The 23,527-nt window shown below is 40.3% G+C and overlaps 1 protein-coding gene across 1 annotated transcript in view; it reads left to right on the top strand.

The window, feature by feature from the left end:
* Positions 1 to 23,527, top strand: part of Enox1 (ecto-NOX disulfide-thiol exchanger 1) — a 540,384-nt gene that overhangs the window by 443,375 nt on the left and 73,482 nt on the right. The window contains exon 14 of the mRNA XM_042685602.1: positions 9,086 to 9,270. Within this exon, the coding sequence (XP_042541536.1) occupies positions 9,086 to 9,270 (185 nt within the window). The remainder of the gene's footprint in view (positions 1 to 9,085; positions 9,271 to 23,527) is intronic.

Raw genomic sequence — 23,527 nt, 5'->3', positions numbered from 1 at the left:
ATTGGTTCCTGTTGTTCAGGGTAGATGCCTAGAAGTGGTATGACTGGGTCGTAAGGGAGGTCAATCTTTAGCTTTCTAAGGACCCTCCAGACTGCTTTCCAAAGTGGTTGTATAAGTGTACATTCCCACCAGCAGTGTAATAGGGTTCCTCTTTCTCCACATCCCCTCCAGCATTTGTCGTTGGCTGATTTGTGGATGTGAGACATTCTGACTGGGGTAAGGTGGTATCTCAGGGTTGTCTTTATTTGCATTTCCTTCACCACCAGGGATGATGAACATTTCCTCATGTGGTTCTTTGCCATTTTTATTTCTTCATTTGAGAAGTCCCTCTTTAGTTCCCTTGCCCATTTAGTAATTGGTTTGTTAGGTTTGGGAGGGATTAGTTTCTTGAGTTCCCTGTATATACAGGATGTTAACCCCTTGTCTGATATATTGCTGGTAAATATTTTTTCCCAATTAGTTGGTTTCCTTTCTAGCTTAGTTGCGATAGATTTAGCTGTGCAGAAGCTTTTTATTTTAAGGTAGTCCCATTTGTCGAGTCTCTCTCCAACTTGTTGTGACCCTGGGACTCTGTTCAGGAAGTTCCTTCCTGTGCCTATTAGTTCAAGTGTCTCTCCTACTCTGTCCTGCAGTAGTTTCAGAGATTCAGGTTTAATGTTAAGGTCTTTAATTCATTTTGAGTTGATGTTGGTGCATGGTGATAGGCTGGGGTCCACTTTTATTTTTCTGCATGTGGCTGCCCAGTTTTCCCAGCACCAGCGGTTGAAGAGGCTGTGTTTCTTCCATTGTATGTCTTTGGCTCCTTTGTCGAATATCAGCTGGCTGTAGGCCTGTGGATTTATTTCTGGATCTTCTATTCTGTTCCATTGGTCTTCGGGTCTGTTTTTGTGCCAGTACCATGCTGTCTTTGTTATTGTAGCTCTGTAGTAGAGTTTGAAGTTCGGCATGGATAGCCCTCCCATATTGTCTTTATCCCCTAGAATTGTTTTGGTTATTCTAGGTCTTTTGTTGTTCCATATGAATTTTTGGACTGTTTTCTGTATTTCAGTGATGTACGTCATTGGGATTTTAATAGGAATTGCATTGAATTTGTATATTAGTTTTGGAAGTATTACCATCTTTACTATATTAAGTCGGCCTATCCAGGAGCATGGGAGGTCTTTCCATTTCCTAGTGTCTTCTGCAATTTCTTTCTTTAACTTTTTATAGTTCTCATTAAATAGTTCTTTTACATCTTTGGTTAGGTTAATTCCTAAATATTTTATTTTTTGGGAGGTTATTGTGAATGGGGTTGCTCCCTTTATTTCCCTCTCTTCCTGTACGTTATCAGTGTATAGGAAGGCAACTGATTTTTGTGGGTTTATTTTGTATCCTGCTATTTTGCCGAAGTGACTTATGATTTCTAAAAGTTTGGGGATGGAGTTTTTGGGATCGTGGAGGTATAGTATCATGTTGTCTGCAAAAAGGGATAGTTTAACTTCTTCTTTCCCTATGCGGATCCCTTTAATGTCTTTTTCTTGCCTTATTGCCCTGGCTAAGGGTTCTAGGACTATGTTGAAGAGGAGTGGAGACAGTGGGCATCCTTGCCTTGTTCCTGATTTTAGGAGGATTGGTTTTAGCTTTTCCCCATTAAGTATAATATTGGCTATTGGTCTGTCATAAATGGCTTTTATTGTTTTTAGAAATGTGAGAGGAGGCATTTTTTCAGGTGGTGGAGTGCTCTGGTCTTTGGAGGAGATCCAGTTCTGGTTACAATGAAGCCAGCAAAGTAAAACCCAGGTTGTCTGTGAGGGAAAGACCTTGCTTGTGGAAAACAGAGTCATTTTGTGATCAGTCTTAGTCTAGACTAAGGCTGACTACCCTAAGAAAGAATTTGTAAAGGTTAGAGGAATAAAGGTAGCTCTAGATCTTGGAACTTAAAATAAGGTTGGAAGTGAAAAAGGACAACTGGACTGTAATCACACTGGAAGGAGGGTGGGGAAACCCCTGTTGTATGCCTAGCCTACTGGGGCTCTGTAGAAGCCAGCTTCCTTCAACTGTTACAGGAAGCTGGTCTCCCCCTGCCCCCCCATCTTTCCCCTGCAGCCTCAATCTTTCCCCAGGCTAACTGGGTCTTGGTTAAAATAGTTTCCAATGTGCCTCCATCCTTACCTGCTTCCATTGGAGCTGAACTCCTACACCAGCCCAACCCCAGGTACTTCCAAAAACAGCCCTTCCCAGCCCTCCCCTCACAGCCAGCAGTGGTCTCTTCTTCCTCTTGCCACTACTCATTGTGGGAAGGCCCTTCCTAACTGGTGTCCTACAGGCTGCTTTTTCCTGGGAGCCTTAGAGGTCAGGCCAGTGCTGCCTTGCTGCCCTGCCTTGGCCTGGAGAGACACTCAGTGATATTTGCAAGAGTCACCTCATCTGTTTCTTTGAGGTTTCTGAAGTCATTCTCATCCAACAAAGCATCACCAGCATTTAAAACGACTGATTAGCCTGACATTAGAAGACATGAGCATGTGCTTCTTTCCTTTGCTTCTTTTCAGCTGAGGACAATTGTGCTTGGGGAAGATCCAGGAGGATAACAGTATGAGTAAGACGTAATAGGGTATGATGTGAATCTCCACAGTATTGGGAGCTCAGCAGCAACTTACAAGCCTTACCACCTGTGCAGACTTCTTCATTAGGAAGAGCTATGTTGAGGGAAGGACAGAGGATTCTTTTCCCTGAGTCACCTGCTGCTGGTTTGTGCCTCCAGACTCTCATTTAAACCATAATAATCACAGGCTCTTGCTTACCTGTACTCTCCAAATTACCCTTATTCCAGTGGCCTCACACAAAGATGAAAATAGACACTGCCGTGTGTGTCTGTTTAGCTCTCCCTAATAATAGCTAATGTGCAGACTATAATATACACTGCAAACATAAAATGTTATATCAATGCTAAGTTGTAATAATAATAATCCTGCAAAAACGTAGCAGAAGGAATTTCCACAAGCAATTTAAGGAAGATTGCTGCTTCAGTGGGGATACAGGTGTTACTGAAAAACAGATCAATTGTACTTTGTTGACAACCTAAGAGGGGATAGAGTCAAAGATTGGCTGTTTGGCAGGTACCCCGCCATGCTCTCTGCGTCTGGGTCTGGCCACTGATAGTGACAGTAACTCGAGGGTCTTCTGAGGTGTGCGGCTACTCTGGCCCTCATCAGCCCAACTAGAATGGGTCAGGGGACAGCTCGCCAGGAGCCTCAGGCATTGGGATCTTTACTCCTTTTATTCCAGCTGACAGCCTAGGCACTTTCAAATGCAGCATATGGGTAAGTTTGGATGGATGGACAACACTCTGCCTTTGTCATGGCTGTCCATAAGGCCATTTCAGAGGAGACAGCACAGAAAAGGGAATCCCCGAAGTAGAAATAATGATTTGTTCACTGTATCATGCTTTTGTGGCGGTGATGAGGCAAATGACATGCTTAGCCCCGTTCCAGGCCCCACTCTTACCATGGTGATGACTGCTGCTATTATTTGAGGAAAATGAGAGAAGAACAGCTGAGTAGTGGCTGTACCTTTTTACTGGAGTCTCCCCGGAACTCTTCTATCTAAGGCACAATAGGGACAGGATAGGGTTGTCTTCTCAGGTGCAGAGTAGACAGCTGTGGACACACCAAAGAAGCTGAGGAATAAAATCAGAATGATGAGCCCAGACATGTAGTTCCTTCAGAAGGATTTCCTCCAAACCACCCACAGCCTTGGTGCAGGGACTGGGGTATGGAATGGGCAGTGGTTCCCTATGGTCTCTGTACCGGGGCTATGAGCACCACTTGAGGACTGGGAGGAGTGTGATTACTCAGGATTTAGGCTAAACATGTGGACATGGAAATCCCGGGGGTGGGGCCTGGAAACCATATACTTTAATTTGCTCCCCAGGTGATTCTACTGTGGGCCAGTATTAGATGAGCACCTAGTTAAAGGTAACACCAGCGAGTAAATGCCAACTTTTCTGTGGCTTACCAAAAAAGAAAAGTTTTTTTGTTGTTACTTTGTTTGTTTGTTTGTTTTATTCCTGGGTCACAGAGTAGTCCAAGCCTCTTTTCTTCTATGTTATACTCAGAAGCCAAAGCCCTTCTAGATGTAGAAGGAGAATGAGAGACATTCAGAAGTCTTGCATATATTCCCTCCATTGCACCCAGGAGAAATAGCCATGAGCAGGCCCCAGGGCCTTCACCTCTCTGCACAGAGAAGCTGAAATGTCTCCACTACAGTCTAATAACCACCAGAGACCTCAGGCCCCCAAGAAAGACTTTCCTACAGGGAGTCACATGGGTCCCTGAGTCACTACACCACTATAAGCTACAGCTCTGTTCCGTAAGGGACCAGAAGGCACAGCCAGGGCAAGAAAGAAACGTGTGAAACTTAAGGATGTTGTGGCTTTATCTTCTAGGCCTTGAGCCTGTCCCTACCCTCTGTTGTTCTAGACCTAACAGTACAATTCCCCACCAGTGAGATACTTTGAAGAACTTTTTTCTTGTCTGCGTGTGGGAAAGCAATCCACCGTTCAGCAGCCTCTTCTCAGTATTCCAGAAGAGTGTCTGGGGAAGTAGAAGGAGAATGTTAAACACAGCCCTCTCCACAGATACTAAGATTGAGAATTCTGCAAAAATCTAGATTTTGCTAGCAACACTATGTTAAAGTGTTTTGTTATTTAGTTACATCTTGCCTGAGCATGCAAAAGCTATTAAACATACTGTCAGTGTATTGGGATGTAGCCCAAAATAGCTTACATTTTTTCATATATTGCTAATTATTTTATTTTTCTGAGACTGGCTCAGTGAGAGAAGAGAGCGATTTCAAGACTTTCACCAGACGATTTACATATAGAAGTTAAGCATGTCATTATCTGTTACCATGGAAACAGCAAGTAATCCAGAAGATGGAGGAGGAGGTCACTCTGACCATAATTAATATAAAGAATAATGGCTTATATAGATTCTAGTAAAGGATACAATGAGATTCCCTGTAATACCTCTAAACCTGTTTCCCAGCAGTGCAATTTATTCTTTGGGTCAATTTTCGCATACTAGTGGCACTGTGGTAGTTTTAGTAGTTTGATGCTAATTTTGGAAGTGAAAATTAATTTTGCTTAGCAAAAGTTTCCCATCATTTGTAATCCACCCCTGCCCCTTTTGACCATCTTGATGTTTGAACTTAGGGCCTTGAGCTTGCTAGACTTGTGTAATACTGTTAAGCCATGCCTCCTCCAACCTATTGCTTTTAATTCAGCATATTCCAAGATCCAGAGTTGTCTAAACACCAAGCAAGTATAAAAGTCTGGCTGTAGGGGCTGGGAAGGTGGCTCAGTGATAGAGCACTTGCCTTGTATGCATGAGGCCCTGGGTGCAATTCCTCAGCACCACATAAGCAAAAAGAAAAAAAAGCCGGAAGTGTTGCTGTGTCTCAAGTGGTAAAGCGCTAGCCTTGAGCTGAAGAGCTGAGGGACAGTGCCCAGGCCCAGAGTTCAGGCCCCACGACTGGACCCTCCTCTCCCCCCCAAAAAAGTCTGGCTGTATTAGATTTGACTTTCTTATATGCTCCTAGCTATGTTTTCTCAATAAATGAACTAAAATAGGTAATAATCCAGAGGCACACTGGATTTAACAGTACTTTTAAAAATCACCAAAAGATTTCATTAGGTGACCATAGTTTACAGCTAACACATCTTACTGTATTCCTTTTTTTTTAAATTGAAATTTAGTAATCCACATAGGATAGCTCTTAGCTAAACATTCCATATATTGTAACAGTAAGTCCTTGGAGATTCTTATTCAAAAGTGCACAAGCAATTTCATTTTAATCCTTACATTTATTTGAGTAGTGGATTTCTTTTACAGTCTCTTGGGGGTTGCTTCTGTCCTGGAAGCTTGATGACACATTTAATCAAAACTTTTCTTAATTAGTAGTCTCTCGAAAGAACTAAAGAGAATAAAATAGAGAAAGATAAGAGCTGATCTTTCAAGTTTCTGAAAAATCATATGAGGTCAGAAATTACTAAGATTTTGTTTCTTTAGAATTCAAATCCAAGAAATATAATGGAACTTCTTTCAGGCAGCCTTGTTTAAGTGGTAGATTCAGGACATCATCTGGATGTTGAGTGATGTTTGCAAACAGGTGTCCTGAAGCTAAATGGAGTCAATGTACAATTTCTCACTCTTTAGAAGAGAACCACTTTGCTGCTGTATAAATGAACAAGCCTTTTTTTTGTAAATATCAAGCTTGAAATCATTTAATCAAGAGCGTAAATCACTTATGTGCCTCAATTATAGAAATGATGATGGGATTGGCTGGGATATTGATTTCTTTTAGAGGGGAGGGAGACAGGGAGGAGGAGAATTATATTTGTTTCCTTTCTTTTTTTTCCTTTTCCTTTCGAAATATAATGATATCACATTCCTATTCCAGGAATGCACACAGCATTATGTCCTGCTTGGCAGGCCCAGTGGTCCTGGACTTAGCCAAAAATAAAAACTCTCAGCTGTACTATTTCATAGGCTTCTCAGAGAGCCTCTAAAATAATGGACAGTGCACTTTCCTGTATATATTTATGTGCAGATAATTTATTTAAATAATGTTGCTGGCACATGCTTTATAGCTGCTTGCATTTTGCTACACAGATTCCAGCATATCTTGCAGACTATGCAATTCATTTGGAAAATGTAATTTCCATCCCTGCATACTAATCGATTCCTTCACAAACACCTGCTATCAGTTATGATAATAAAAATGCCACTCTGAATTGAAAAGGGGCCAAATAGAGCTTCCTAAGGAAATGACTTAAGTGTCTTTGAATGCTACTAAATGTAGTAATGTGCTTGTGTAGTGCCAACATTTTTTTCATCATTTGCATTTTCTGTGATTTTTGCCCTATTACACCATCCTTCATTCAAATGATGCCTCATAACCATTTGGTGGTGGGTTGGTGAACTGACTTGTTAGGAGGTGGTATCTCAGGGTGTAGGTAAGATGTGAAGTTAAGCTGCACAGTGTGATAAAACACCAGCTTGTGCTCCTGGGTGTGCCCTGGTCATTTCTGATTTTATAAGTCCCTGAAAACTGTAAAACTGCCTGCTTCCTTGGCTTTGCACATACACGTACACCAAATAAAATTTCCTTTATTCATTCTCCTAAGCCTCCAGTTCATTCCACGCACCATTGCCAAACTAATCTTCCTAAATCGCCAATTCTATCATGTCCCCTGCAACCCCCAAACACCGTCAGTGGTTCTCAATTGGCCGCCCCATTGAGCCTAACTTTCCCCATCCTCTCTCAGCACCTGAGGTGGCTCACCTTCCTCTCATTGCTCCCAGGCAGGCACTTGACTTTTTGTTCAAGCTCCTCTCCTTCCTGCCTTCACTTCTCATCTCTGGGCTTTTGCTTATGATCTTGCTTTCTTGACTGAGTTGCCTTCCTGATTCTTGAGTTTTCCATCTTTCAAAGCACACTTGCTCTCCCAGTCCACATTTCTCCCTCTCTCCAGATGCCTCCTGAATATATTTCTTTGTTGTATGCCTTGACGTAAGTTTCTCATTTGTTCATTCAGCCTACATATATCGAGTGCCTACTACATGCCCCCATTCACTGCTTTCTCTTCCTTCAAATGTAGTAGTTTCTTTAAAACTATGTTTCAAATTCCTTGAGAGAAGCAACATCTAAGATGCCAAGTAAGAAGTCAGACCTGGGCATATCGAAGTACACCACAGATGCTCTTGACTAAATGATCCCAAATGGCTTGAAGTAGGGAATTTCTGGCTAATTGCCTTTCTGTTTGATTAGTATTTTAGTGTCTGCTCTCCATGGAATATCATTTTGTGAAGGGGGATACTGTAAAACACTTAACTGAAATTATTACCATAATTTGATGTTTGATAATGGTGGAGAGAATTCCCTGAGGTCTCACAGCACCTGTGCAAACTCTATGATCTTTGTACTGCTCTGTGCAGGTGAGGCCTGCCAGGGGTTAACCTGGATCTTGACCTAGGACACAAGGGATGTGGTGACACATGGAAGTGAGCATGTATTGAGTTTGATGTATGATGGGTGCCCCACTATGCCCTCATATAGCAGAAATTATATCGATGAAGTTCCTGGTAACAAATGTGACAGATTTTCTTTCCTATCTTTTTGTGTCTTTCCTGAAATGGGGGGAGGGGGGGGAAGATGAGATACTAGCAGAAAGAGTAGAAGGGAGACTGGTTTTGTAACGACTAAAAGGAATGCTAAACACATGTAGACTGACACAGTACAAGGAGAGAGAAGGCAAAGGCTTGAGTCAGCATGTGGGTTTACAGACTGTTTTTGCAATTTGGCTTGCTGGGGCAGGAGGGTGTCCAGTATCAGGAACCAGGGGATTACCCTCCTCAGTCTTCGTTTGGTACCATTCAGCCTTCTTCAGTGGCTCTCAGCAGTGCCAGAAGCAATATATCTAAGACCCACAGTCAGTGCCTTAACTCTTCTGTGTGAATGAAATCTGAATCTGCATGTAGTGAATTTCAGGTTTCACCTAGAAGTAGAGGAACCACTCTGCTTTGTCAGTGGGGGAAAAAAAAGTTTTAATCGGTTGCTGAAACAGATGGAACCGAGTTGCCATTCTGATAGGAGTTAGAGAAAACAATTTGTGCAATTTGTCCCAGCAATAGAGCAGGAAGCAATGGTGTGTATATAAATGCCTCTCTCCCCTGGGAGGCTGTCGTACACCTCAACCTGTGGAATGGATGGTTCTTTGAAAGAAAACAGTACTGCCAAGGAACTGAGCAATCTGGTAGCATAGGCTGTGGCAGATAGGATTCTTACTGGAATTCTAAATACCCTCATCACTGCAGAGCCACACAGACCAGCTTCTGTGAGGATGTCTAGATTTGGAAGAGAGTTCAGGAGATAAGAATGTAGAAGGAATTAATCCTGTACCTCCAAGAAGCATCGTGTATAAAAAAGGACACATAGAATAAGTTAAAACCAATTCAGTAGAAGGACTAGGGGTGTTGATCGGTGACAGAGCAATTCTTTAGCATGTACAAGGTAACTCCCTGTACTCTTTCTGTTTGTCCTTCAGCACTAGCTGCTCAGGCCTATGCTCTTAAAGAAGAGAATGACAGCCTCCGCTGGCAGCTGGATGCCTACAGGAATGAGGTAGAGCTTCTGAAGCAAGAGAAAGAACAGCTTTTCCGAACAGAAGAAACCCTCACTAAGGACCAGCAGCTACAGTTCCTACAGCAGACCATGCAAGGCATGCAGCAGGTACTGACCCCCTCTGTGTATGTGTGTCATTGAAAGAATGGGATACTTTGTGGGCCCTGTAGGTGTGAATGTGCAGCCACTTGCCAGAACAGGGGTGGGGGAGGGAGAGAAATGACCCTCCAAATTTTAAGTTCTTAGGAAAGGGAAATTTAAGTTCATGGGAAAAGTTCATGTCTTTTCATGGAAAGGTGGAATCCAGAGAAAAGCCAAGGTAAAGAAATATGTGGAAGATCACAACACTGGAGATGGGAATCAAAGGGTGAGAAGTTTGGAGGTCATAAGGTTATATCTGGTAGTACATATTCATAATCCTAGCAAGGGGGAGGCAGAATTTGAAGCCAGCTGCAGGCATAGATCAAAATCAAAACAAGAGCCTGGAGCACTGGTAATCCTAGGTACTCAGGAGGCTGAAATCTGAGGATCACAGTTTGAAACAGTCCAGAAAGTAAAGTTCATGAGATTCTATCTCCAATTATTTAGCAAAAAGCCAGAAGCAGAGGTGTGGCCCAAGTGGTTGAGTGAAAAAGTCAAGGGAGAGTTCAAGGCTCTGAGTTTAAGTCCTGTGCCATCATCAAAAATAAAAACAAAAACAAAAACCAAGTCTGTAGGCATGGCTGAAATTCACTATATGCAGATTTAGATTTCATTCACACAGAAGAGTTAAGGCACTGACTGTGGGTCTTAAATATATTGCTTCTGGCACTGCTGAGAGCCACTGAAGAAAGCTGAATGGTACAAAAATAAAGACTGTGGAGAGTAATCCCCTAGTTCCTGATACTGGACACCCTCCTGCCCCAGCAAGCCAAATTGCAAAAACAGTCTGTAAACCCACATGCTGACTCAAGCCTTTGCCTAGCAAGTAAGTACAAGGCCATGAGTTCAAGTCTGATACTCCACAAAAATAAATTTCTCCATGAAGTATAGGCTGTGGCACATGTTAGTAAATCTTTACCAAACATAGCACAAGAGTTTTTTTTTTTACAGGACAACTGATTTTGAAAGTAAACAGAATCTATATTGTTCCCATGTCTAGATTATACATAGGGTCTCCATAGGAAGGATTGTTGAGGGAATGGATGTGCCCAGTGGGAGCTAGGTAACTTTAGAAATAGGGCATTTGATGTCTTTGTTGAAGAATGCCTGGAATTCTGAATGTAAAGCTCTGCATTTATGATGGTTGTTAGAAAGGAGGTATCTGTCTTGGGCTTTCAAGTAGGAAAAAGGATCGTACACACTGAGAAGTCAGAAGTTGGAGAGAGAGGAAAGCCCAAGTACTGGCAGCTGTGGGAATCGAACCAGAGATTTGTGACTGGGTTTGTATCTGAAAATACCAGTCAATATATGATATTCTTAAAGTATTTAGACCTTTAAAGTTATGGTAGAATAAAAGAGCATAAATTATTATCATCACACATGGACATTTTATTCACTCTATGGAGTACAGAAATCCAGCCAATATTTCCTGGAGAAAAAAAAATTGCTTTTATTTAAACTGGAGAACTCTAAGCAGAACAATGGAAAGTCAGTGGAGTGCCTTTTACATTTGTCCCATCCCCATTGACTGTTCTCAAAGACCAGAAGCATGAATTGCTTTCAGAAAAAATATGTTTTAATGATCAAGGATGCCCACCCCTGCAACATGATCCAGACAGGGAAAATAATTGAGAGGGAAAGGAAATTAAAAAAAAAAAGAATCACAGATTGGGAAGTGAGCAAGTTAATGACCAGGTCACAGAAATTATGTCTTAAACAGCTCTTGCCATTTTAAAGCAATTTCTGAGTCTCGGCTCTGAGTCTTAACTGGTTGATGTTCACAGTGCGTGTTAGACTAATCAGTGAGATTCAGAGGTCAGAGTCAGCCAGGGAAATGTCATTGCAGTCATTGCTCAGGTCCCTGCACTTGGAAATCGATGTAACAGCTGCTGCTGTGTGAGCCTACTGGGGTTGTCCCTATGCCCAACATGGGGTACAGAAACTGGTTTGTGTGGGGAGGGAAAGGGGAAAGCTTGCTGGGAAGAGAATCTGTTAATTTCCCCAAAGAATGCAATACCAGAAGCAGCCACACTTCAGGAAATAAGCCATCTTTTCCTCCAGGAAAGATGACTTCAGTTGCTTTGAAAGGAGACAAAAAAAAGTAAGCAGAAGTAAGGGTATACTACTTGGTCAGAGAGCCACATGAGTCCTCCATGCAATGGTATTGAGACCACAAGCCTGGTCCAAACTGGGAAGGGTTAGGAAAATTCAGTCTTCTGAAGGAAGAGTTGCATTTATGAAGCTTTTCATTCACTCACAGAATCTCCTTGTCGATGGGAAATGTGCACAAATGTAGTTCTTCATTTGTATTTCTAGGGTGGATTGGCTCAGTTTTAACTACAGAATGTTATTGTCTCATCATTGTCAAGGCCACAAGTTCAAAATCTAGCTGGGGAAAGAAGGGCTGGTTCCTTTAGGGGCTGCACAGAAGACAGATCTGTGCTTCTGTCCTGTAACTGGTGGGCAGCTGGCAATTCAGAGCTGGCCTTAGTTTGTACTCAAGTCTCCCTGCCCTCTGCTTCTATTTCTACATGATGTTTTCTTATGTTGGATAGCTAAAATTCTGCTTATTGTAAGAACACAGCTCATATAGGATTATCATCTTTGCTAATTATATCTGCAATGACTCTTTTCTTAAATAGTATAACATTCTATGCCATGGAGGGTTAAGATTTCAATATATGGACTAAGGAGAGGGGCACAGAGCAATTTATAATAGACGATAATAATCAAAATGTGTTTATTGGGCTTGACACCAGTGGCTGATTCCTTAACCCAACGCACAGAGAGAGAGGGAGGAAGACAGAAAGGGGGGGGGAGAAGGTGAGGGAGAGAATTTTAGGGAATGAGATTTCTTTATTAAAATGTGGAAACCGCTGAAAGTATGACAGCCCCAGTTCTCCTAGCCATCTTCAAAAGGCTGTGCAGCAGAGTCGGGCAGCTAACAGGCACAGTCAATAACAATGTAGAACATGGCAGTTATCCTCTTTTCTCTTGATCACTATTCACATTTGTTTTTAATGTTTCATTTCTTCCTGAAATACCCACCAGTCAGATAATGGACACTACTAAGATATCACTTTTCTGATTTTTTTTTCTGTCTTAACATTATCTCTGTCATCTTTGCTGAAGCTTCTGCCTAACAATCGCTTTCTTTCCAAAAGTTTATTTCATTTTCTGATGGTTACCTTTCATTGAGTCTTATTTGTTGTTTGTGCTGTTTGCTTTAGGTGCTACTGAGGTCTGAACTGAGGACCTTGCTTCCCTCATGGGTGTGAGCCTAAGCTGTGATCCACCTACTTTAGGCTTTCCCTCAGTGATCATAGATAGGTGCCACTTCACTGGCTACCCTTTCATGGAGATGCAAGTCTTGTGGATTTTTCTGCCCAGGCTGGCCTGGAACCAAAGTCCTTCAATTCTCAGTCTCCAATATAATTTGGATCACTGGCATGAGCCCCTGGCACCTGGCTCATGCTATCTTATTTTTTGTATGGTTGAAGTAACTTCTAAAATCCTTTTGAGAATAGTAATTAGAATTTTTGTTTCTTTTGTTTGCAAGACATTTCTATTAATTCCAGAAGTCGTTGTTTGTTTTTCAATATTTCAACTTCTTTGTGTGCAGTCTTCTTTACAAGTAGATTGTTTACAATTAGATGAACAGGACTTGGTGTGCTTCTGGGAAGTTTTGTTATTTGCTGATTGCTGTGTACACAGGCCTCCTATAAAGCTGCATCTTTTATAATACAGTAGCTATCTGAGGGCTCCTTTACTAGTGGGCTTCACTTTAGAAGAGCTGAGGATCTCCCAAATGTCAAAAAATCTGTCAGATAGTATGAACTGCCCGGTATTGCCCTTGTGTTCTCTTTGCTCTGTAAGTTCATTCATTGACAAGCATTTGAATTGCGTCTCTAGAGGAAGGAAACACACATACATATACAAGAGAGAGCTTGCGCATGTGCACGTGCACACACACACACACACACACACACACACACACACACACACACATGCACATACAGCATTTTGATGTCTTGAGCAGAAAATTATTTCTGGGCCTTTTAACTCTAGCCCTATCCCTGAATGAATTCCTGCTTAATATGTGGCTGGGGTGGGAGTGGGAAAGTATGGAATATTGTTGTGGCCATCAGGGATATAGGGGATGGGGGATGGGATGAAGAATAGTAAACAAGTTTTATGAATGTCCAAGTGGAAGGTTTAAGGAACTTATTAATATAATTAAAATAGCATATTTTAGAGTAAAGATGGCAGCCTGGAATGAGGAGGCAAATACATGAATTAAAATAGTTTTACAGAGGAAATGAAGACTAATAGTAAAAGGTGAAAGAAGAGGCTGAAATATGCAATAAAAAAAGATAGAGAACTGCCCACTCTGTCTCTGTTGCCTAGTCCTAGAAGATAGAGAGAGTTGAGGAACTGAGAAAAACCAATATACCAAAAAACTAAAATCCTGCTCATATCTAGAAACCTAAGTTGTAGGGGCAGCACTGGGTGGAAGGAGGCACAGATAATGTACAGCAGAAACAACATAAGATTTAAAATGACACACACCTGTAATCCTAGCTACTCAAGAGGCTGAGATCAGAGGATTCTTGTTTGAAGCCATCTGAGGCAGGAAAGTCTCCAATTAACTACCAAAAAGCCAGAAGTAGAGCTGTGTCACAATGGGTAGAATACTAACCTTGAATGTAAATGGTAAGGGACAGCACTCACTCTGAGTTCAAGCCCCAGGACTGGTACAAATAAATTCACACCCACGCACAAGCACACACATGTGTGCATATGCGCACACGCACACACACACACACACACACACACACACACACAGAACTTGCCTGGAGAAAAATAGGGGGGAAAAAAGAAAAAGGAGAAATTCTTCTAAAAGAAGAATTTCAATACCTTTATCATGATAAATTGCACCTCGAGTTTTCACAAAATATCTAGAATTCTAGATATTGAATATGAAAAAACTAAAAATGAATTTGTTTGGAATTTATTCACTATGCATCAGGAAAATCTTCCTTGTAGGTAGAATTCATGAACCTCAAAACTGTCCAGTTGAAAGGAAGAAATAGCTTATACATGATGATCTGGTTGCAGATTTATTCAGGAAGAAGCTTTTTAATAATATTATCATAATGCCTTTAATATATGAAACCATTATACATCCATGCAGAAAAGAATCCAGTATCACTGGACAAGGCAAAAACATCTCATTAGAGTGCAGAAATGGGGACTTCTTTTAGAACTTTATACAAGTAGTAAAGCCTTCTACTTGAAAAAATTGAGAAGCGTGTGTGTATATAAATAGCCACTCACATGCATAGAAAAACCTGGGACTGCACATACATACCCTGTGTTTATCCAATTTTATTTCGGTTGCCCAGGTGCAATTCCTTTCTTTCTGCGTAGAAACTAATTCACAGAACATTTCCCACATTCATATTAAAGGCCACTAACATTCTACTAGAATCAGAAAAAAGATATCAATGCCAATCTCTCTCAGATGGCATGGCTTTTAAAGGGTTCAATGTTTCAGCATCAGGGTTCACAGGAGCCTTCACATTTCCAGTTCACCATCCTCCTCCTTTCTTTTCACATCCTTACCCAAGACTTTTCCATCTTGTCTTCATCCCAGTCCACATACCTTTGGGAGGCTGCAATGTGATAGCCCATATGATGAAATGTGTTAACCCCACACCCAACCACCAAGGTTATTTGTAGAGTGTCTGCTGGTTTGTTTTCTGACATTTGCAGATGGTATTCCAGGAACAGCTGAAGCAGGTAGGTGTCCCATATTAGCATGAGGCTGTTGAAGAGATTATTAGCTTCATTTGGAACCAGAAATAGAAACCTGTGTTCTGATTCTTGGCCCAGGGCCTTACAGAGATCCTGCCTGTGTGAAATGATCACACCTGACATCTGTTCAGGGTTTGGAAGTTGCAAAGCATTTTCCAGCTTGACTCTGCACAAGATACAAAGACTGATGTGAAGACGGTGCAGTGTGGGGCAAGGATGGGCCACTGCGTGTCTTGCTGTCTTCCCTCCTGAGGTAAGGGAGGAGATAAGCTACAGCCATGCCATCAAGGGTATAAATCAGATTATGATTCTGATTAGTAGAAGTCAGAGGCACCGCCACCTAATTTCTGTCCTGCTTTGGAAAACCCAGCTGGCTTTGCCTGGGTTCTTTACCTGGACATAAGGCTCTACTAAGCTCAGTGAAGCTTTACTGTAATAAAAGGAAATCAAGTGCGTGAATGTAATTAGAAAAGCTGGTGTTCAAGTGCATACTTACTATATATCTCTGGTGAGGGCTCATGAGAGTTATGACAAGACTGAGAGTTCCAAGATTATTAAGTCTAAATTCTCTGGTCCTCCATGACCTGTGTTGTTACTCCTGCAAGAAGACCACTTTCTCCAGCTGCCTCCCAGAGCTACATTCCCCTCACAACTCCTCAAGAGCCAGGAACCCAGCCCTGTTGCCAAATGAGAACTAAGGGCTAATGATGTCAAGCGACTGGTACAGGGTCACCTGGGAACTCCAGTGGGAACTCCAACCCCAGGTCTGTCTGAACCCTGTGCTCTCTCCACCCCTATAATTTTCTGTAATGTGCTTGCAGTAGCAGAAGCTTAGAAAGCTGTAGACTCTCAGTGCCTGAGGATTACAGCAATATTATCTGCCAAAACCCATTGCCTGTTTTCTGTGTCACAGCCCCTCATTTGGTCTTTGCATTAGTAAAGAGCCAGCCAAAGGGAAACAACATACATGCAGCTTGTATTTATTAAAGCTGAACTGCAAAAATAAATCTCTTCACTTCTGAGAAGGGGAAGAGAAGCGCTAATAAAACTTAACTATGGGAAGCTTCATCTCATCATTAGTTTTTCCTGCTCTGCCATTAATTAATCTGATCACCAAATGCATCCTCATTAGTAATCATTCCTTCTAAAAATAATGAGGCCAGAAGATGAATCAATGTAGGAGCCAGGGGCAATAATAATGGCGTTGCCTGTGCAGACCATTATAATTGTTTGGCTTCTGCTTTCGGTAGTGTTGTCTGACCTGCAATGGAAGGCCCAGAATCTGCAGTAGACTTACAAGTTCCTAGGACAGAGGAATTGTGCTCTCCCCCGTCTCTGTCCTGGCAACAGAATCTGGATGACCTTTGAATGACCTTCCCTTTCACCACCTCTCTTGGAAATTGCCTCCTGACTTATAGGCTATATTGCACTATGAGTACCAGATTTATAGTGGAATGGATCTTTTCTTAAGTGTAGTAAATCAAAATGGCCCTTTGCTGCAGACACAATCTGGCCTTCTCTTCCGTTTGACCATTGCCATCTCTCTCCCTTCAGCCATGGACACGAAAATGAATCCTGTAGGCTGGCCTTGACTTCATTTTGTTATAGTCTGCCAGTGCAAAGAAACAGACTTGTTCACACTAAAACCCTGAACCTGCTGGCACCATGGCCGTCTGCAAAGAGCAGGTGTCCTGCTCCCAGCCAGACTGATGCAATTATCCACCTCGTGACGTGGGCTACAGTTGGGAGGGCATGGAGCTGCAGGCTTTCTCCATGCAGCTGGTTAGGAGAGGCAACAGAGGGATTAGGAAGAACAGCCAATTTCCTTCTCATCAGAAAGGAAGGCTGTGCGGAGAAAGCAGGGATAGGCGTGGTGCCTCAGACAGAAAACAGCCTGGAAATGAGAAAAAGACTGAGGCAGAGAAAGAATCTTCTTTATCTGCATAAGAGAGCACACAAAGGAAGAGGAACATGGCATGTTTTGGGCTCTCAGTTTCTCATTGTAGTTTATTTTTCTTTGTGCAGAAGAATATGTAATCCTGATGTAGAAAAACTTGAACATAAAAGAAGCCTAGAAAAAAGAAAAAAAAAAAAGAACAATAAGACTCCCCAGACAGAACTACTCTTTCACGTCTTTTTTCTCTATGTATATATAAACATATAGCATTAATCACAATTAAATATCGACCAATAGGATTGCCAACATTTTTAGTTAAAAATTCTAGAACTGTAACCGAAGTGTGGAACTGGGAATTCAGTTCCAAGATGTTAGATGGTTAGTTAAAGACGATGTTTTCTCCTCTGTTTAACAAAGCACCCTGAATAGTCATTAAGGGAAGCTTAAACAAATTACTGCCCAATCTGGTCCTCAATTTATAGACCACCCACTTCACTCAATTGATCAGTGAGAAGACCAGCATCATGAAGTTCTTCACTGGATGCAGTTTCTTCCATTGGGTAATTGCCTCTTTAGTATTGTGCTCTTTGCCTATTCTATGTCTCTGTCTCCTCCGTCTCTCTGTATCTGTGCTCACACCCCTCCCCCATCCCCACACATGAGGGGGGGTTGTATAGCCAGTTCAGTCTTACTCTTGAAAGTCCTGAAGCACAGAAAAGGGGAAAGTATATTGGAAATGTTGCTGTAGATTTCCAGGAAAGGAGTATCACAGCAGCACTTACAAATGAAAGATAAACCCAGTAACTTTTCAGACTTTTATTTCCTTCTCCCTTTTGTTCTCTCGATCATCCACCGGTCTGCCATATTTACCAGACCATTTCTCAGACCTTCTACCGCCATCACTATTACAGAATCCAACATGGCTCAGATACTCTCTTAGGGTGAGTTTCACTGGCAAGCATGGGTCTATCACCACCCATGGCTTGCATTTTATCTGCAGGGTCTCTCCCAGTGAGTCTAGGGCTACCCTCTAACTCTGAATCGTGGCTGAGACCCTAGGACCTAGACCACAGAGTATAGATGGTACATATGTGCCCATAAATACCTTCCTACTAGTCAAACACTTAAGAGCCTTGTTGATTCCTAAGAGATGACATTTTTATTTCTGCTGCATCTCAAGGAACCAAGTTTGTGGTGCATGGATAGTTGAGAGAAGAGGACTATTTGGGGCAGGGCTAAAGAAGAATAAAGGAGGGAGAGAACATGAAACCTGTTAAAAATTGTTTGAAGTGTTTGATGAGAAGAAAGATAATAGGATAAATTTGTTCAAAGTATATTATATACATTTATGAAAATGGCACAGTGAAGCCCCCTGGTGGGATAAATATATGCTAATAAAATTATAAAACATCTAAATTTATTCTAGCTTGAGAAAACTCCAAATCAGGCAACAGAGTCCTTAAAATGTCTTCCTAGTTGTTTCTCCTAAAGTTGAAAGTGAAGATAGATTACAAATAGTGATTTACAAGAAAGTGGTGATATAGAAGATGGAACATGAGGGAGGGCATTTATTTTCAATAAATATTTACTTATTGTCAATGGTGCCTGTATCTCTGACTCATCCACTTGGTCTTTGTTTCTCATTTAGTCTTCCTTGTTTGGGTTCTTGAATAAAAGTCTAAATCTTTAACAAAAAGACAGTAAACATAAAGGAGACTAGAGCATAAAGGAGACTAGAACATTCCAGACCCAATCTTTTTATAAAAGACCCTGGAAGATAGGAGGGAATACAGACAATTCTCTAAATATCTCTGCTGTTCCTCTTACTGTGACTTTCGGATTTGTCTTAATGAAACAAAGCAGACCCATAATTTTCTATACTTTTGTTCCCTTGCCTGTGGCTTGTTGTTTTACTTAGTGACAAGCAGTAAATCCTAATAATGATAGACACCGATAAAATTCTGTTTGCTTATAAAAAGTGAACTTGGAACATCTAGTCCTGCCATAAATCAAGGAATGTTGCTTAAAAATAAACTAAGAATAACAGAGAATTACCTCACAATAATGTAGGTATGTAATTGTGGCACAGGCACCAACTAAACAATTTGTAATTAAAAAACAGTAGGGTATAATAACCTGAAGTTTAAAATAAACATTTATGAGTCCATTCTGATATAAATAAATTATGAATGCATTAGTAAGTGGGAGAGAATAGAACAATCTTACCTGATAAAAAATTCCAAATGTATGTAGCCTTACACATATAGACTACTGCTTACATGTGACTTTCCAGCCTTAGGAAAGTGAAAAAGTATTGACTTCTTGACTAAGAGCAGCACACAATGACTGCCTTCCAAAGAATGCATTGTGAAAAGAGGAAACAACAACAACAAAAAACTCTGGCTCTGGGGTCTCACGCCTATAATCCTAGTACTCAGGAGACTGAGATCTGAGGATCACAGAAGCTAGACCTGGCAGGAAAGTCAGTGACTCTTATTTCCAATTAACCACCACCACAAACATAACAACAACAAAAAATGAAGCATTTCCACAGCACACAGCCACTATAAACTCAGCAGGACACACAGAGAAAAATACATTGGGCCTGCAGTGTTGGCAAAAAATGAATTCTGCACTGGCCCTTAAAGCAAATCACAACAAGGCTTTCTAAGAACTGCTGTCATATTTTCTGAGAAAAGAAAGCTATGAGAAATTGATGGCAGAAAAAAAAGAGAGCTAAAATAAATCCTATAAATTTGGACAGTTCAAGAAGCAAGAGTTAAAAATGCTTCGAAGTGTTTGATAATTAAAATACAACTTATCAGACCTTGTGAATGGTATCTGAGACAGAATGTAAAGAAAAAACATTAAACTTGCAGCAATCTATTTTAGGGGGGAAAACAATAAACAGTAGACATTCAACACTTGCTAAAAAGAATATCAAGAGAATAAAGAGGATTTTCTTTTTAAAGTTACAATAGAGAAGATTAACAAAGCTAAATATTGTCTATTTGAAAAGATTAATAAACATAGAAAATCTTTGATATCAATCAAGAAAAAATTTCCATCCTAACAAACAATATTAAAAATGAAAGCAAGGTTATAGTCACAGCCAGAGTTATCCCAGAGACTAAAAAGATCAGAGAATATCAAGAATCCCTTTAAATGCTTTTAAAATTAGATGATGTAGACAAATTCCTGTAGGAAATACAAACCATTTCAATATTGAATTAGGAGGAAATTGAAAACCTGACTGATCTCATTTTAAAAAATTGAATTTGTAGCTTAAATTTTATATCAAAGCAATAGATGCAAAATTGTTGTATGAGGCAAATTCTAGGAACCTTCAAGAGCAAGTTAGGCCAGTCCTTTACAAACTCATTCAGAAAACACGGGGTTGGAAACACTTTCCAACTACTTGGTAAGACATGTAGTGTTGAGGTGAGAAAAAACTGTCTTTTTTTAATCAAAATATGTTGCTTCAAAGTTCCTACTTGGCCTGAGATCCTAGCTCTTGTTAAGAAAAAGAGGACCTGCTTTGAAATAAAGAAGGATTTTGAAATGTAAGGCTTTGTCTTGAACTGGTTTCTTTTTGAGATGGGATTAAGATACCTCCGCTTGTTCAATAAATAGCACAGTTTGCTGGTATATTTTCAGATTACTTGTATACTATTCATCTTGGTTCAAAGTCGCTTTATGTAAATACATATTACCCTATTCAAACTAGCCAATCATAGCAGATTGTAAACTTGAGCTCAACCAATCTGAGCAGGGGGGCAGGGCCTGCTGTATTAAGGATAAATAGGGGAGCAGCCTGCCTGCTCTGTGTGCTTGGTTGCCAGGTTTTTGGCTGGTGTTGAGACTTTCTTTAGAAGTAAATTTTGCATTGTTGAGATAATTCTTTATTTTTGTGTCTGTCTATGGAGAGTGTATTTATAATATTGATACCAAAAAGGACAAGGGCAGCATAAATGGGAGGAATTTACAAGCCACTGTCATTTATGAATATAGTTTAAAATTCCTTCAGAAAAGGAAGTTTGAGTTTGATATGTTATAAATGACCAAATTAGATATATTTCAGAAATGTAAGTTTGTTTAAACATTGGAAAAGTCTGCCTACAAACACTATCATATTTTGTAGACATGCGTGTAGCGTGTATATATGTGTGAGTATATATATATATACATTCTCTGTGTGTACACATGTATATATACACACACTCATAGAATATGATTCTAACTATGGAATTCTTTTGGGTATTGCAAGGGAGAAGAGGGAAAAGGGGCCATGGAGTAATATTAGAATATATTATAGCTATGTAAGAAGATGGTATAAGGGATCTCAAGGAAAGCTGTTGGTCAAGAGAGAGAAGAGGGAAGAGGGAAAGAAAGAAAAAGAGATTATTTTGATTAAAATAAAATATACACATCTGAAATATCATTCCTCTTCATGCAATTAATGCATACTAAAAAATAAAACAGAAAACAGGCTCTTCAGGGGGAATGTATCAGTTGAGGTGGGAAGGTGAATAGAGAGGGTAAATGAGGATGGAAATAGTCAAAGGACTTTATTTGCTTATATGAAAATAGGAAAATGAAACCTCTTGAAGGATGGTAGAGGACTAAGGAAGAGTGATGGAGGAAGTGAGCTTTGTCAGGAAATGTCACAATGAACCCCCCTTGGTACTACTAATGTATGCTAATAAAAATCTTTTCAAAAAGAAGAAAAGTCCTATTAATAGGATATAACTCATTAACAGGTTAAACTGGAATAATATAATCATTTTAATAGCTATAGAATATTCATTTGTGATTTAAAATTAAAGCAACCAAAGAAGAAGGAAGCTTGACAGAGAACTTTCTTATCATAATAAAGTCTATCCACTGTCAACTCAGTAGCAAAACACGAAGATTTTTTAATCCCTCCCATATTAATCCTAAAATAATCCTTCTTAAAACCAGTGTAAGCACTTGGACTAGAAAAAAACTAATTTTTCAAACTGTTCTGATTAGTGTGTATTAATTGTATAATTAAGGGATTTCATTATGATGTTTCCATACATATATCTATAGGATTCTTATTACATCTACATCTATTGTTGTTTTCCCTTCCCTTAGTCATTTTCATCTTTCTTGAATGTTGTTGTTGTTGTTGTGGGTTGCAGGGCTTCAACTCTGGGCTTGGGTGCTGCCCCTGCTCTCTTCAGCTCAAGGCAAGCCCTCTACCACTTGAACCACAGCACCACTTGTGGTTTTTTAGTGGTTTATTGGAGATAAGAATCCCACAGACTTTCCCGCCCAGGCTAGCTTTGAACTGTGATCCTCAGATCTCAACCTCCTGAGTAGCTAGGATTACAGGCCTGAGCCACTGGCGCCCAGCTTCTTGAAAAAAATTTTAATGGATTTTGTTGTAATTTTTTCATGTTTGTAAGCAAGATATTTGGATCATATTTTTCTCTCTTATGCTTTCTTTCCCTGATCCTAGTTTCCATGGATTCCCCCTTTAATGATGTACTTTTCTGTTCATGTTCTTGTTTCCTGTCTTTCTTTAAATCTAGATTCCATAAATGAGATAAAACATGTACTAGTTGTCTTTCTGAGTCTGTCTTTCACTTAACATGATGATCTCCAGTTTTATCCATTTTCTAACAAATGATATGATTTTATTCCTCTTGTTGGCAGAATAATACTCCTTAGTGTGTGTATATATACACAACATTTTTTTATCCATCCATCTGTTGATGGGCATCTAAGCTGTAGAATGCTATTTCCTTTTGCCTTGTTCTTTGCATCATGATTTACATTTTCAAGTTGACTTCTGGAGGCAAAACCTCATCTCACTGCTGTTACACAGTCTGCTAGCAAACCCTAAAGATGTACCTTTCTTATTCTTTTCCTTTTGAAAGTCATCAACCCTAAATTTTGTGTCATTCCTCCCCTATTTCTGCAGTGCATTCTTAAGTAGCCATATTGCCTGGACAAGTACTTTTTCTTTTGTGCTAGCCTTTTTCAGCTGACTAGTGATAGAAATTTTCATCTGAAAGTCATGGTAGACATCCTAGGTGTGAGGTGATGATTTATACAATTGATAGGACATTTCTGAGGCTGGAGAAGCTCTTTATTACTGAGTAGGTTGATATCAATGGAGCCTTTGCAACTACAGCTCTAATTTCTCTTAATTTATGTACCATGGGAGTCTTTTGTGCTGTTATCAATGCGTAACCATACTGGCACCATTTATGCTAAAGTATCTGAGTAATTCAGTTCCCTTGGTTAATGCTTCCTGTATTTAATGTTTCAGAAGTAGACAAGATTAGTTCAAGATGGTAATTTTCTGTCTGCATTTTTTTGAGATCTTTGAAAGATCGTGGTGCCACATTGTATTGTGCCAACTAAACCTCATCCCCATTATTAGGAATACGCAGCATGTTTCACAATTGTGGTATTTGTTAGAGTTTTCGCTTGCTGCTGCTGTTACTGTTGTTTTTCTGTTAAGACTCTGAGGCTGAA

Source organism: Dipodomys spectabilis, unplaced genomic scaffold (genome assembly GCF_019054845.1).
Source record: "Dipodomys spectabilis isolate Male_0828 unplaced genomic scaffold, ASM1905484v1 ptg000095l, whole genome shotgun sequence".
Taxonomy (NCBI): Eukaryota; Metazoa; Chordata; class Mammalia; order Rodentia; family Heteromyidae; genus Dipodomys; species Dipodomys spectabilis.
This window is presented reverse-complemented; position numbering and strand designations above follow the sequence as displayed.